The sequence below is a fragment of the Macaca nemestrina genome, chromosome 12 (genome assembly GCF_043159975.1).
Source record: "Macaca nemestrina isolate mMacNem1 chromosome 12, mMacNem.hap1, whole genome shotgun sequence".
Lineage (NCBI taxonomy): Eukaryota > Metazoa > Chordata > Mammalia > Primates > Cercopithecidae > Macaca > Macaca nemestrina.
The window spans coordinates 75,163,130-75,178,188 of NC_092136.1; the positions used below are offsets into that span (position 1 = coordinate 75,163,130).

Genomic DNA, 15,059 nt, shown 5'->3' on the forward strand with positions numbered 1-15,059 from the left:
TAGTGTACAGGAGAGGTCAGATATGTCAGATTTTGTTGCTCAGATTTGGGGAAAGAAATTACTCTTGGTAATTTCAGTGAATAAAAAGTTGTTGCCAAAATATTTTATGTGAAGTTCCCATCAGTTGTGATCGTTTCTTATTGTCATTTTGAAAAAACAAAACAACAGCAACAACAAAAAAAGAGTCATTAAGGTGACCTACATATGTAGTTTGTTCTATTTAATTAGCTTCTGCCTGGTTGGTAAATTACTGTTTTCCTTTTGGTCTGCATCTCAGATAAAAGAAGAATCACATGGTATATTTAAATTGATACTTTAATTTCTATCAGAAGGTCATAAATTTCTATTTGAAGTTGTAAATACATTATTAAGTCTTATATAACAATTTTTTCCTTTTCTTAGATCATAGTTACTTATGAAAAGTTATTTCTCAGTTTTTAAACTCAAAATATATTTATTTGAAATGATGACAAAATGTAAATTTTATTAGTTTATATGTATTCTGATTTTTTAAATAACCATCTGACAGAAATTCTTAAATAGACTTCTTCAAAGTTATTAATATCTGACTTTCAAAAAAATGTCTGGACCTGAGGACAGATTCTCCCTAGGATTTATGCTATTAGCAATAAAAGCCAGACAACTTGTGGCAGGGGTAGTTTGGGGAAGAGGCAGGTAAATATGAGCCCTAAGCAAACTTCTGATTTTATTTCAATTTCCATGTAAGTAATTTATTCCAATTAATGTCTTATTTGGTTGTAGGAACGGCAGACTGTCAGATTTTAATCTCTCTTTTTTTCCCATGGAAGGTATAGATGTGTAGAAATATGCCACCTGACACAATTGTATATTGGTTTGTCATAATTTTTTCTCCACTTACTCGCAAAATGCACTGGAAGTAATGTTTACCAAAAAAAAAAAATTACATTTAGGTGGTTGAACATAGAAGTAAAAAGAGAGCATATGACTTATAAAGGAAGTAGAAAGAGCATTGATTTTTATTTTTCTGCATATATGCCCATGTCAATTCATTTATTCATCATTTGTGGAACACTTACAAAGAACCAGACATTGCAATTAGAGTCAACTTGGCGGGTGTGATAAATATGTAACAGAAGTATATAGAGGGTACTGTAGGAACACAGAATATAAACATATGAAAATCAGAACAGCAGGTAAAGGAGGTGACACACTGAGCCTAGAAGAGTATACAGTATTGTTCTAACTAGGGGTAGAAGGTGAGACCTTCCAGGTAAAGGGAACAGTTTGTACAGAGGCATGGAAGTAGCTTAGGGAATTGTGAGCAATTCCAGTAAAGCTTATTGGGGACGGGCACAAGAATGCAAATGTTAAAAATGAAACTCTCCCCATTTTACAGATGAGGAAAATGAAGTTCAGAGTTGAAACGTGTCTAGAGTCTTGAATGTAGCACGGGTAGAATTTCAACCTAGATCTTTCTGATTCATAAGTCCATGGGCTTTCTAAAGACAGTTCACTGCCTTCCATAGGATCTGCTTATTGTTCTTAAGAACTAATATTAGCTCTGACCTCAGCTGTCAAGCCAATTGTATAGAGGTATGAAAGGTATCGTTTGTTTTACATTGCCTGTTTATAACGAAGCCTATCAGTTCTATAGGGGAGAAATAAAAATACTCTCTTAGCACTAAATGCAGAGAATAATTTAGTTTCTTATGTGCAAGATATTAAGTATCATAATGAAATAAAGTCACTTGTAATTTTGCAAAAGTTACAGCAAGAAATATCTGTTAACCCTTGAGAAAGGCAGCATCATAAATCATAGTACAGAAAAGGCATTTCTGCAGGGAGGGAAGCTAAAGTACTCCAAGTATATTGCTTTTTGGTCATCTGACTTAATGTAGAAAACCCAGAAGAATGACAATTTATTGGTTTTAACTGTAATTTTGACAGGAGCTGGCCATTGGCCAGTCTCAGACCAAACTCTGGTGAGAGAGAACCAAGAGTTTGTGTTTTGTTTTGTTGCGGGAAGCAAGATTCATAGTCCTTAGCTATTATATTTATAGGAGCCGACATTGACATTTTGCTATTAAAATTATATTGCCTGACTTGTTTTCTTGCTTAACAGAGAGGCTATCTGATTTAACAGAGTAGAACATTGATATATGCCTCGACAGGGCCAAAGCAGTTTCGGAAGATGGTAAACCAAGCTCCGGCATTTGTGTTCCCTCTTTCCCAATGACCTATTGATGTGATAATAAATATACATGTATAAAGAATGAAACCATGGTGCTGGTGGAAACAAAAGAGGATGTCATTGGAATAGCAAAGGTTTTGGCACAGTTCTCAAAGATACAAAGTAAATAGGACTGTTTTGATGAATAAACTAAAGCAGAGAAAAACTGCAGCCTAGAACACAAATAGAAACAGCTGCAGGTAGGGTTCCTGATAGAACCATCAGAGGCTTCAAGCTTGGAATTTGCCAGTATTGAGATCAAGAATTTACTAGAGCAATCATCAGGGTAGTTGAGCCTGTTGGCCCATTCTCCTCCTTGTGTGCATTTGGAGCAACTTTCTATAACATTTGCTATAGCTGCTTTCTAAACATAATGGATTCTTGACCTGGTTAGGTCCCATGATGTAAGTGTTTGACATGGTAGAAAGTCTCAGTAGAACCTAAAGCGATTGGACTTTTATAGCCAACCCAGAGGAAAACATGAAAGACAACTCTACTCAGGAGTGAAATACCTACCCAAAATAAAATCCCAATGTGAAGCTCCCTTTGACAGTTACAGTAATTCAAAGTAAAAGTATACCTTCTCCCAGCATATATACCCAGAAGGGAAGCCTAATTGTCAACAGGACCAGCTCACTTATACTAATGGCACTAAGGGGTGAGGGCTTTTATGGAAATAAATCTCATAGCTCCGAAGGAAACCTATGCCAGTTGTCTATACTAATCAGTCTAATCACTTATTCATGGGTTTGAAAGGAGCATTAAGGATCGTCAGATATTTGAGGAAAACAGCATGAATGAGACCAAGTTGAATAAACAGAATAACTGACCCAAAATAAACAGACAATACAAGAAATGGAGAACTTTAAAAAAAATCAAATTAATATCCTCAGATTTTCCTTTCAGCCTCTGCCTAAGATGTAGGTGGAAGGAGTTTCACTTCTACCCTAAGAATAAAGAAAAAAAAAAAAAACACTGGATAATGTACAAAGTCATAACTTTTCCTAAATCCATCAGAAAACTAGGATCTCAAGGCAACCAAGTAGCTTGAGTATAAGGAAAGACAGACAGCCTCCAAGGAGAGATTGGTTGTAAGCACTGATTACTAATGGCAGAGCATGGGAAGAAGTGGGGCTGCTATGTAATAATTGAGCTAAAGCTTTTAACAAATCGTTACTGACCAAGTGTGGACTAATAAGGCAGATTTTACCAGCTTTCAGTTTCTTCCGCATAGACCTCTATTGGAGCTTCACAAGAAAGATTGAGGACAGGTTAGGAAATCTTTGTTCTTCTGCAGGTAATATGTCTTTTTTCTATGGCTGCCTTGGATATTTTCTCTTCATTTCTGGTTTTCAGTAGTTTGAATATGATGGTCCAGGGGTGTGGTGGAGCAAGAAGGAGGGAGGAAGGGAATATGTGTGTTTTCAGGTGGATCACCTGAGGTCAGGAGTTCGAGACCAGCATGGCCAACATGGTGAAACCCCATTTCTACTAAAAATATAAAAATTATCCAGACATGGTGACAGGTGCCTGTAATCCCAGCTACTGGGGAGGCTGAGGCAGGAGACTAGCTTGAACCCAGGAGGCGGAGGTTTCAGTGAGCTGAGGTGGCACCACTGCACTCCAGCCTGGGTGACAGAGTGAGACTCTGCCTCAGAAAAAAAAAAAAAAAGAAAGAAAGGAAAAAATAGATGATCAACTTTCTAAAGCAAAAATAATGGTGTTTGTGGGATTATAGCATACATAAAGTAAAACATGAAGAATTTGAAAACTGGGAAATGGAAGAATTGAAAGTATACTTTTTTCAGTTTTTGGTTTTTTTTTTTTTTTTGAGATAGAGTCTTATTCTGTTACCCAGGCTGGAGTGCAGTGGTGCCATCTCGGCTCACTGCAGCCTCCGCCCCCTGGGTTCAAGTGATTTTCCTGCCTCAGCCTCCTGAGTAGCTGGGATTAACAGGTGCACATCACCACACCTAGCTAATTTTTGTATTTTTGGTAGAGATGGAGTTTCATCATGGTGGTCAGGCTGGTCTTGAACTCCTGACCTCATGATCTGCCCGCCTCGGCCTCTCAAAGTGCTGGGATTACAGGTGTGAGCCACTGTGCCCAGCCATATTTTTAGTTTTTTTAATGCTCTATGTGAGGTGGTATAATATTACAAGTTGAATATTTCTAATCAGAAAATCTGAAATCCAAAATATTCCAAAATTTAAAACTTTCTGGGTGCCAACATGATGCTCAAAGGAAACGCTCTTTGGAGCATTTCAGATTTCAGATTTTGGAGTTTAAGGTTGTTGAACCAGTATGTATAATGCAAATATTCCAAAATCTGAAAAAAAATTAAATCTAAAACACCTCCCATCCCAAGCATTTTGGATAAGGTATGCTCAACCTGTTTTTGAAGGTAGACTATGCTTAATTAAAGATATATTTTGTGAATTCCTGGGCAGCCAGTAAACATTTTTAAAGAGATTAAAACATAAGCCAATAGTGAAGAAAAATGAAATTACTAAAAAATAATCCAATAGCATTTAAAAAGAGAGAGAGAAAGGAACAAAGAAGAGATGGAACATACTGAAAACAGCTAGCAAAATGGTAGATTTTAATCATAGCAATTTTTATATTAGGTATAAGTAGTCTGAATATTCTAGTTACAAAAGAGATTGTCCAGATTTGATTTACAACAAAACAAAAACAAGACCCAAATAAATACTGTCTACAAGAAATCCACTTTGAATATAAAGGTAGATATATCACCAGGTGTGGTGGCTCACATGTGTAGTTCTAGCACTTTGGAAGGCCAAAGCAGGAGGATTGCTTGAAGCCAGGAGTTCGAGACCAGCCTGGGCAGCATAGTGAGACTCCATCAACACACACACACAAAAAATTAAAAATTCACCAGGCATGATGCATGCACCTGTATTCCTAGCTACTTAGGAGGCTGAGACAGGAGGATTGCTTGAGTCCAGGAGTTGGAGGCTGCAGTGAGCTAAGATTACACCACTGCACACTGCACCATAGCCTGGGCAACAGTGTGAGACCCTGTCTCTTAAAAAAAAAAAAAAAAAGGAAAAAAAGAAAAAAGATAGATTAAAAATTAAAGGATGGAAAAAGATGTACCATGTAAATAACAGTCAAAATAAAACTAGTGTCTATATTAATATCTGGCAAAGTAGACTTCAAAACAAGGATTATTACCTAGAATAAAGAGAGAGATTACATCTTGGTGAAGAGGTCAGTTCACCAAAAGACATAACAATTCTAAATAAGTGTGAACATAGCAATATTGTTTTAATATAGATAAAGCAAAAATTGATAGAACTGAAAGGAGAAATAAGCAAATGCACAGTTATAGTTAGAAACCACAACACTCATCCTCAGTGATAAAGATAAATAGAGACAAAATCAGTTAAAAGACATATCAATTTTCTTGACCTAATTGATAGCATACCACTCCACTGAACACTAGCAGAATATGCATTTCTTTCAAGTGTACATGGAACATTCAGTTAGACCACATTTGGTACCATAAAACAAACAAATACAAAATAATTAAAATCATACAAAGTATGTTTTCTCACCAAAACAGAATAAACTACCAGTTACTAACAGAAAATATCTAGAAAATTCCAAATATTTCTCAGTTACACAATATATATATTATAAACCATGGGTCAAAGAAGAAATCACAAGAAAATTGGAAAGTATTTTGAAATGAATGAAAATGAAAATACAGCATTTGAAGTTTGAGGTAAATTTATAGCATTTGATGCCAATATTAGAAAAGAACATCTCCAATCAATAATGTAAGCTTGTATCTTAACAAATTAGAAAAGAAGAGCAAATTAAACCCAAGTCAAATGGAAGGAAGGAAATAATAAAGGCCAATAATCAGTGAAATTGAAAACTGAAAGAGTAGAGGATGTCAGTGAAACCACAAGGTAGTTCCTTGAAAAGATCGCTAAAATTGATAAACCTGTAGCCATATTAACTAAGTAAAAAGAGAGAAAATACAAATTATCAATATCAGGAATGAGAGGGGACAGCACTACAGTTCCTACAGAAATTAAGATTGTAATATAGTATTTTAAAAAACATGATGGTAACATCTCACAAGGACTCTAATGAGGCAGGTTGAAGAGAGCCCCACTGGCTGAATCTGGGATCACTTAAGCACCAAATAATTATGTACAGTAATAAGTTACAAATCATTGAAAAATAAAAAGGAATTAATGATTCTGTACTGATAAGGGATAGTTAATAGAGAAGACAGGGGACTCCTGCTTAGAGAAGAATGCTGAGTGCTGACTGATAATTATGGAGGAATTACTGAAGTTGGAATATTATTTTTCAGCATTTGTAGTAAAGATTAATTTAAACAGAAACTATTAATCAAGCTCATTCTAGGGAGAAATTTACATGAGAAGCAGGATGTGTGCATGCTCTTAAACATGGACATCGTTGCTTCCAGATATGATACCCTTTAGAAGGACACATCATCAGTCATGTAGTATTCAGGTTGGTAATATAAAACCTGAACAACCCTTGTAGAGCTTGAGTATACCATTGCCTCAGTATAATTACTTATTTCGAAGTGACTTTTAGAATTTAGGTTGAGTTTTCTGAAGTATCTTCAAATACTTAATTCTTCTCTATCTGACCCTAAATAACCCAAACTGCTTCAGTTTTATTCCAGAGCCCACTCCTGTGGAACCAATAAGCTTTATTACCTTTCATAGAGAAATGAATGTGATGTGTTACATTTTAACCTATTCGTTAGCAGGTTAGGATATTTTTTAAAATTTCCTTTTTACCACATTGCAAGGAATTTTCTTTTCTTTTCTTTTCTTTTTTTTTTTTTTTTTTTTTTTTTTTTTTGAGACGGAGTCTCGCTCTGTCGCCCAGGCTGGAGTGCGGTGGCCGGATCTCTGCTCACTGCAAGCTCCGCCTCCCGGGTTCATGCCATTCTCCTGCCTCAGCCTCCCGAGTAGCTGGGACTACAGGCGCCCGCCACCTCGCCCGGCTAGTTTTTTGTATTTTTTAGTAGAGACAGGGTTTCACCGTGTTAGCCAGGATGGTCTTGATCTCGTGACCTCGTGATCCGCCCGTCTCGGCCTCCCAAAGTGCTGGGATTACAGGCTTGAGCCACCGCCCCCGGCCAAGGAATTTTCTTGAGGGGAGGTCATGTAACAACATATTTTCGAGTCTTCTGAACTGAGGAGGGGGACACTTATTTGTGTTTTGAAGCCCAGATCTGTCTTTGGTCCCTATTTGTGGTCTTGTTAACACTGTTTGAGTTGAGGCAGCCTAATTTATCTGGGATGAAGAATGATATGGCACATTTCTCTAGTGGTAGAAGAATTCATATATTTTCTGATGAAGTATGTGGGGGTAGAGGGTGTCAACCTAAAGGTCTTAAGAAATCACTAAGGTGAAGATTTGGGAAGAAGTTATATTGTGGGCTGAAAAGTTGTGTTCCTTGGTTAAATTCTTTTGGGGTTAGAGTTCCCAACTTACTGGTCTTCATAGCACGTTGAAGGAGAAGAGAAGCGTGCTTAAATATATTGGGAAGGCCGGGCACTGTAGCTCACACCTGTAATCCTAGCTCTTTGGGAGGCCATGGCAGGCAGCTCACAGCTTGAGCTCAGGAGTTCAACATCAACCTGGACAACATGGTGACCCTATCTCTACAAAAAATACAAAAATTAGTTGGGCACTGTGACATGTGCCTGTTGTCCCAGCTACTCAGGAGGCTGAGGCAGGAGGATCACCTCAGATTGGGGAAGTTCAGGCTGCATTTAGCTCTGGTCGTGCCACTGTATTCCAGCTTGGGCAACAGAGAGAAACCCTGTCTTAAAAAAAAAAAAAAAGGAGAATTGAGGTATGAGGGTATTATTTAAAATGTGAAATATTCCTGTAATTCACATTCATGCAGTTAAATTTTATACAGCTCTAACTCAGGTTATCTGTCATCATGTAAAAATAGTTGAAAAATCAAAATACACATTTCCTATACACTATGATTTTCACTAAAATACTGATTTTGGGGGGGGGGGGGGCGTTGTGTGGAGACAGAGTCGCATTCTGTTTCCCAGGCTGGAATGCAGTGTCACAGTCTTGGCTCACTGCAACCTCCACCTCCCAACTTCAAGCAATTTCCAGCTAATTTTTGTATTTTCAGTAGAGATGGGGTTTCACCATGTTAGCCAGGCTGGTCTTGAACTCCTGACCTCAAGTGATCTGCCAGCCTTGGCCTCCCAAAGTGCTGGGATTACAGGCATGAGCCACCGTGCCCGGGCTAAAGTAATGATATATATGAGGAAGATGACAGTTCATAAAAACTACTTACATTTATCAACTATACTTTAGTAGTCAAAATACAGGTACTTTTTTACTCTTTTTTAAAATATACTTTCAGTAATGTTATTCTGTAGCATTTTTGATTGGAAAGGAATTAACCACTCATTTTTTTAAAGTGAAGTCTGAATTTTGGTATCTTATCAATTGCTGACCATCTTTCTCAGTCAGTAATTGAGAAATATCTATAGGCAGAGAGTCTTAGGCGTATACTCTTAGGCTCCTGCCAGAGGCTGGACTTGTGTGAAAATTGGACCAATAGGGAAGTTTATTCTAGCTCCTCTCTCCAGAAGATCTCTGTACTCAACCCACTTTCCCTAACTCTTTTTATTTCCCTCTCACAGTCAGGGATTTGGCTTGGCCTCTTTGGTTGTGATTGGGAGGCCGAGGCAGGCAGTAATCCTATGTTACATATGGAATTGTCTCCTTCCTTTTCTTTTTAGGAAGTGCATTTTCAGCTGAGCATCTCAAACTTCAACTCCAGAAGGAATCCCTAAATGAGCTGAGGAAGGAGTGCACTGCGAAAAGGTAAGTGCACACTGAGAAGAACTGCTGGGAGTGTGGAGTTTACCGTGAGGATAGATTTGAAAAAGTAGCATTCTTTAAAACTGCTGGTATTAATTTATAGTCCATATACCTCAGTAACACATTTGTTTATTCAACACATATTCATTAATTAGGCACCTACTCTGTGTCATGCACTGTGCCAGGGGTTAGTTATGAAAGCTCCTAGTATGTAGTTATAATCAGAAACATGAACACTATCTGAGTTTCTCAGGCCACAGTATCATGGTTTAATGTTTGAATTTCTTCCTCCTGTCTTCTACATGCAGTTTAGCTTATAGGTTTTTTTTTCAATAATTTTTTCAGATTTACTCCTGCTTGTCGTTAGCTCGTTTGAATTACTTCAGCAACTTGATTACCTCTCTAACATCAGTCTTCATTTTTCCAGATTGTTCTCCATGCTACTATCAGAACTCTCCTCTTAAAATACCATTTTTACCTCATTTTTTGTCTTCTTTTTTTTAAAACTTGGAGAAACATTTCATTCATTCATTCATTCATTCATTCATTGATTCATAGACAGGGTCTCACTGTGTCACCCATAGACAGGGTCTCACTGTGTCACCCAGGCTTGAGTGCAGTGGTACAGTCATAGCTCACTATGGCCTCAAACTTCTGGCCTCAAGTGATCCTCCACCTCAACCTCCGAAAGTGCTGGGATTACAGGTGTGAGCCATCATGCCTGACATTTTTATCTTCTTAATATGGTGATCCTTTTGCTTAACTTTCAAATATCCTTTAATAAATTGGCACTATGCAACTGTAGTTAATTTTAGTCGCTCTCCCAAAATTCATTTAACAAATGCCAATCATTTTTCTCTTCATTTTTTCCAACATTTGCTTAATTCATTGGTGCCTCGGTTGCTTTGCTCATCTTCGCTTGCTTTTCCTGGAAAGTCCATCCATCTTGCACTTTTCTTCAAAAAAGTTTAGTAGCACTTGGGGATTTGAAAATGCTAGACCGCCCGGCACGGTGGCTCACGCTTGTAATCCCAGCACTTTGGGAGGCCGAGGCAGGCAGATCATGAGGTCAGGAGATCGAGACCATCCTGGCTAACACAGTGAAACCCTCTCTCTACTAAAAATACAAAAAATTAGCCAGGCATGGTGGCAGGCACGGATAGTCCCAGCTACTTGGGAGGCTGAGGCAGGAGAATGGTGTGAGCCGGGGGGGCGGAGCTTGCAGTGAGCGGAGCTTGCAGTGAGCCAATCGAGCCACTGCACTCCAGCCTGGACGACAGAGGGAGACTCTGTCTCAAAAACAAATAAATAAAATAAAATAAAATAAAAAAAGTGCTAGACCTAGAGAAAACCATAGAGAGTATCTATTCTAATTCTCTCAATTTGCAGATAGGAAGGCAATGCTCTGGTAAGTTACTATTTGTCCAACTCACTAGCAAAGCCAGGACTAAATCCCATTATGTCATCAGTGCTGTTTTAGATAAGAAAAATACCAGTGATTTTAGTACTGTTACACACCATTCAATACAACGCTTTTGACATTAGGTTCTTCAGCACACACTCACTGTATTTCTTATAATTTAATTCAGTTCTCACTCTGTCTTCCCGCAAATAGTATCAGATCCCACAGAATTAAGGACTCATTCCCACAAGACTGCCTCACCACATCAGATGCCAGTTGGCAAGCCCCAGGTTGTGACCTGTGGTTCTGATTGACCTGCTTTAAATAGAGGTTCCCACAACCCACTCCTTGGATTCGATTAATTTGCTAGAGCAGCTCACAGAACTCAGAGACACATTTACTTAACCCTTACTGGTTTATTATAGAGGACATTACAAAAGATACAGATGAACAAGATGGAAGAGATGCACAGGGCAAGGTATTGGGGAGGGAGCATGAAGCTTCCAGGTCCTGTCTGTGCACATCAGTCTCTAGACACCGCCAGTCTGGAAGCTTATTAAATCTTGTTGTGCAAGAGTTTGCATAGGTCTCGATCTCTAGCCCTCTTCTCAGAGTTTGGTGGGTGGGGAAGAAAGTCCATCCTTCTAATCTCTTGGTCTTTCTAGTGACCAGTTCCATCCTGAGGCTGTCTAGGAGCCCCTGCCTTAACACATCTTATTAGCATAAACTCTGGTGTGATCAAAAGGGGCTCATAATGAATAGCAAAAGACACTCTTATCGTTCAGGAAATTCCAAGGGATTTTAGGTGCTCCGTGATAAGAACCAGGGACAAAGACCATATATATGTCATGTTATACCACAGTGCTCTTTGCATTATACTATAGGTTTTTTACACTCTGACCTACAGTTTCTCCTAAATTCCTTTTGTTCTTAAATTCTTGACACAGTTGATCAGGCAACTTACTTTACAGGTATTTTACCTATTGGTCATGTTTCTTAAGTAGTGCAAGAGAAGAGCTGGTGCCAGGCACAGTGTCTCATGCCTGTGATCCCAGCACTTTGGGAGGCTGAGACGGGCAGATAGCTTGAGCCTAGGAGTTTGAGACCAGCCTGGGCAACATGGTGAAGCTCTGTCTCTGCAAAAAATACGAAAATTAGCTAGGCATGGTTGAGCGCACCTGTAGTCCCAGCTTCTCAGGAAGCTGAGGTGGGAGGATCACCTGAGCCTGGGAAGGTTGAGGCTGCAATGAGCCAAGATTATGCCACTACTCCAGCCTGAGTGACAGAGTGAGATCCCGTCTCAAAAAAAAAAAAAAAAAAAAAAAAGAGAAGGGTAATTTCATGCTCTAGCTTTTTATTTGTTATTTTTAACTTTTTTTCTCACAGTCCAACGTGTTGGTTTTTGAGGTAATTCTAATACGTGATTTTGAGTGAAATATAGAACACTTTTTGAGGAAATACCATCCAGATCTCTCTTGAAATCAAATTGGCCTTATTAAATTAACTGTGAAATCTTGGTCAGATTACTCAGACTCTCCAAATATTGTTTCCTTTTTTATAAATAGATATAAATAATATTAACCTACTAGAGTTGTTATAATAACTACATAAGGCCATTTGTACCCTTTACATTTCTTTTTTTTCAAAGACAGTGTCTTGCTCTGGTGCCTAGGCTGGAGTGCAGTGGCATGATCAGGGCTCGCTGCAGCTTCAACCTCCTAGGCCCCAGCAGTCCTCCTACATCAACCTCCCAGGTAGCTGGGACCACAGGCATATGCTACCAAGCCAAGCTAATTTTTTTATTTTTATAGAGATGGGATCTCCCTATATTGCCCAGGCTGGTCTTGAACTCCTGGGCCTCCCAAAGTGCTAGGATTATGGGAGTGAGCCACCACTCCCAGCCCCCTTTACATTTCTTAGCATGGTACTAATCATACAGAGTAGCACTCAGTGTATAGTTAGCTTAATTGATACTGTTTGGAGATAGGTCAAGACTTACGGTAACTATTATTTATGCTTCTACTTCAGAGTTTCTGTGGCCTGTTACAGACGGCATAATCTTTCTTTGCATTAATTGTATGGAAATAAATGTTACAAAGCATGCAAGCATATATTTTTTAATAAATGTGTTTTTTCTTTCCTCATTAGAGAACTCTTTTTGAAGACTAATGCTCAGTTGACAATTCGTTGCAGGCAATTACTCTCTGAGCTTTCCTACATTTACCCTATTGATTTGGTAAGTTTCAAATTTTCTGAAAATATTTTTCTTTTTGAAAAGATGATTTCTGTGTGAAATTTCCTCTCAATGAAAAAAATCATTGCTCTAGGCTTAATCTATGCTCTTATCATGATTCATTCAGGAGCTAATGTCTGTTTAAATCATAGATTTAGACTTGTTTGGTCTTAGGTTCTACTACTTCATTTATATCACTTTGGTGGTGGGATGCATTCATCATCTGAAAGACTGCCAAATTATTTTGGTTTCTTTAGGATCTTTTTACTTAACCACATTATCCATTATCACCATTTCTTCCTTTTTTTTTTTTTTTTTTGAAACAGAGTCTCGCTCTGTTGCCTAGGCTGGAGTGCAGTGATGCGATCTCGGCTCATTGCAAGCTCCGCCTCCCGGATTCATGCCATTCTCCTGCCTCAGCCTCCCGAGTAGCTGGGGCTACAGGTGCCCGCCACCATGCCCAGCTAATTTTTTTTTTTAGATGGAGTCTCTCTCTGTCGCCAGGCTGGAGTGCAGTGGCATGATCCTGGCTCACTGCAACCTCTGACTCCCTGGTTTGAGTGATTCTCCTGCCTCAGCCTCCTGAGTAGGTAGGATTATAGGCATATGCCACCACATGCAGCTAATTTTTGTATTTTTAGTAGAGCCGGGGTTTCACCATGTTGGCCAGGATGGTCTTGTGATCCGTCTGCCTCAGCCTCCCAAAGGGCTGGGATTATGGATATGAGCCACAGCGCCCGGCCAATTTTTTTGTACTTTTAGTAGAGACGGAGTTTCACTGTGTTAGCCAGGATGGTCTCGATCTCCTGACCTTGTGATCCACCCGCCTCGGCTTCCCAAAGTGCTGGGATTACAGGTGTGAGCCATGGCACCTGGCCCATTATCATCATTTCTGACACATGTGTAAATATATGTGTATTGCTTTAAAAATATGATTGATAATTTTCATGTATTAGTGTTACTTAAGATATTCCTGGGTTAACTGTCAGGCTATTAGGGTTTTGAGCCTAGTTTCTTAGAAGGAGTGAAAAAAGGAAAACTTTAATAAAATTGATTAGAATTATTTTTCAGAGAAATAAATCTGCTAAATTTGATAGTTTTCTTTTTAATGACAAGTTACTTAAAAGACTAATTTTCAGAGAAGAATGCTAATAGGATTTGAGTTTGCTTATAGAATTTTATTAAACTATTTATATATGTGAATGAACCAAGGATATTTTTATGATGATAATTTTACATGGCTTTTTCCTTGGGCATAATGTCTTAAATGTTATTATAGAAAATGTCAAGTATATGTAAATGTAGGGAGAGAGTAGAATGAATCATCATGTACTTATCATCCAGCTTCAACAATTATGATAATACTTGGAATTTAGAACAGTGTTTTAAGTCAGCACAAACCTGCTGACTTAGAGTTTGTTTGAGATTTGACATTTGACTTAGTGGTTGTTTGCTTTATTTATTAATTTTATTCTTTAATTAAATTCACAGAATGAACATAAGGATTACTTTGTATGTGGTGTCAAGTTGCCTAATTCTGAGGACTTCCAAGGTATTTTATTTTTTATTTTGAAGATTTGGTATATATTAATATATGGAAATAGAATATCTTGAAATGCTCTTTGCCTAGCACTTTATCCAAAAGAATTTTTGGACCTTCTGTCCTTTCCCAATTGCAAGTATGTATGTCAGACTCCTTGATAGGAGATAGAATGTTAGTTCTGATCATAGAAAAATAATTACTGAACTTTATATTAGAAATTTAAAAGAAAATAGTTTTTAAATGGGCTTTAAGCAAATTAGGCGGTAGGGTTCTTAAGAATACAAATAATTGCCCTTCCTTTTCGATTTTTATGAAAAATTTGTGTGTGTTTGGGAGCAGAGGAACAGCAAACAAAATCTGTTCTGTTACTATTTAGAAAGTCATATTACTGCTGACCTGAAAAGTATTTGAAAATTTAATTTTGTGAAGTTTCCATTACCACAGGCTTAATTTGTTATACTACCATTTTTCTTATCTTTTAACTGAAAATAAATAAATTACATTAAAAGTATTATAGAATATGATCCTTAGTAATTTCTATATTTTAAAATCTTTTGCTTTTCCTACTCACTTTGCAAATATTCCAAAGAATTTATTTTCTTTGGCATATCAGTGATTATTTTTATTGTTAGCAAAGTGGGTTCTTTTCCCTTAGGCTAAACAATGCTTTGAGGCCTACTGAATATCTTTATAGATTATTCCCAAAGCCAGCATATTATCTACTTGAGAAGTTACCGAAGAAGAAGAGAGCGTTGCTAGTTTTGATCAGGACTTTCGTTTTCCTATA

The 15,059-nt window shown here is 37.9% G+C and overlaps 1 protein-coding gene across 5 annotated transcripts in view; it reads left to right on the top strand.

Annotated features, from left to right (window-relative positions):
• The window catches only part of LOC105468772 (UV radiation resistance associated), a 325,660-nt gene that overhangs the window by 177,199 nt on the left and 133,402 nt on the right, over positions 1 to 15,059 (top strand). For all 5 annotated transcript variants that reach the window (XM_071075322.1, XM_071075321.1, XM_011719113.2 and 2 more), the window contains 3 exons: positions 9,013 to 9,097; positions 12,645 to 12,732; positions 14,221 to 14,281. In XM_071075322.1, coding sequence (XP_070931423.1) covers positions 9,013 to 9,097; positions 12,645 to 12,732; positions 14,221 to 14,281 — 234 coding nt within the window. The remainder of the gene's footprint in view (positions 1 to 9,012; positions 9,098 to 12,644; positions 12,733 to 14,220; positions 14,282 to 15,059) is intronic.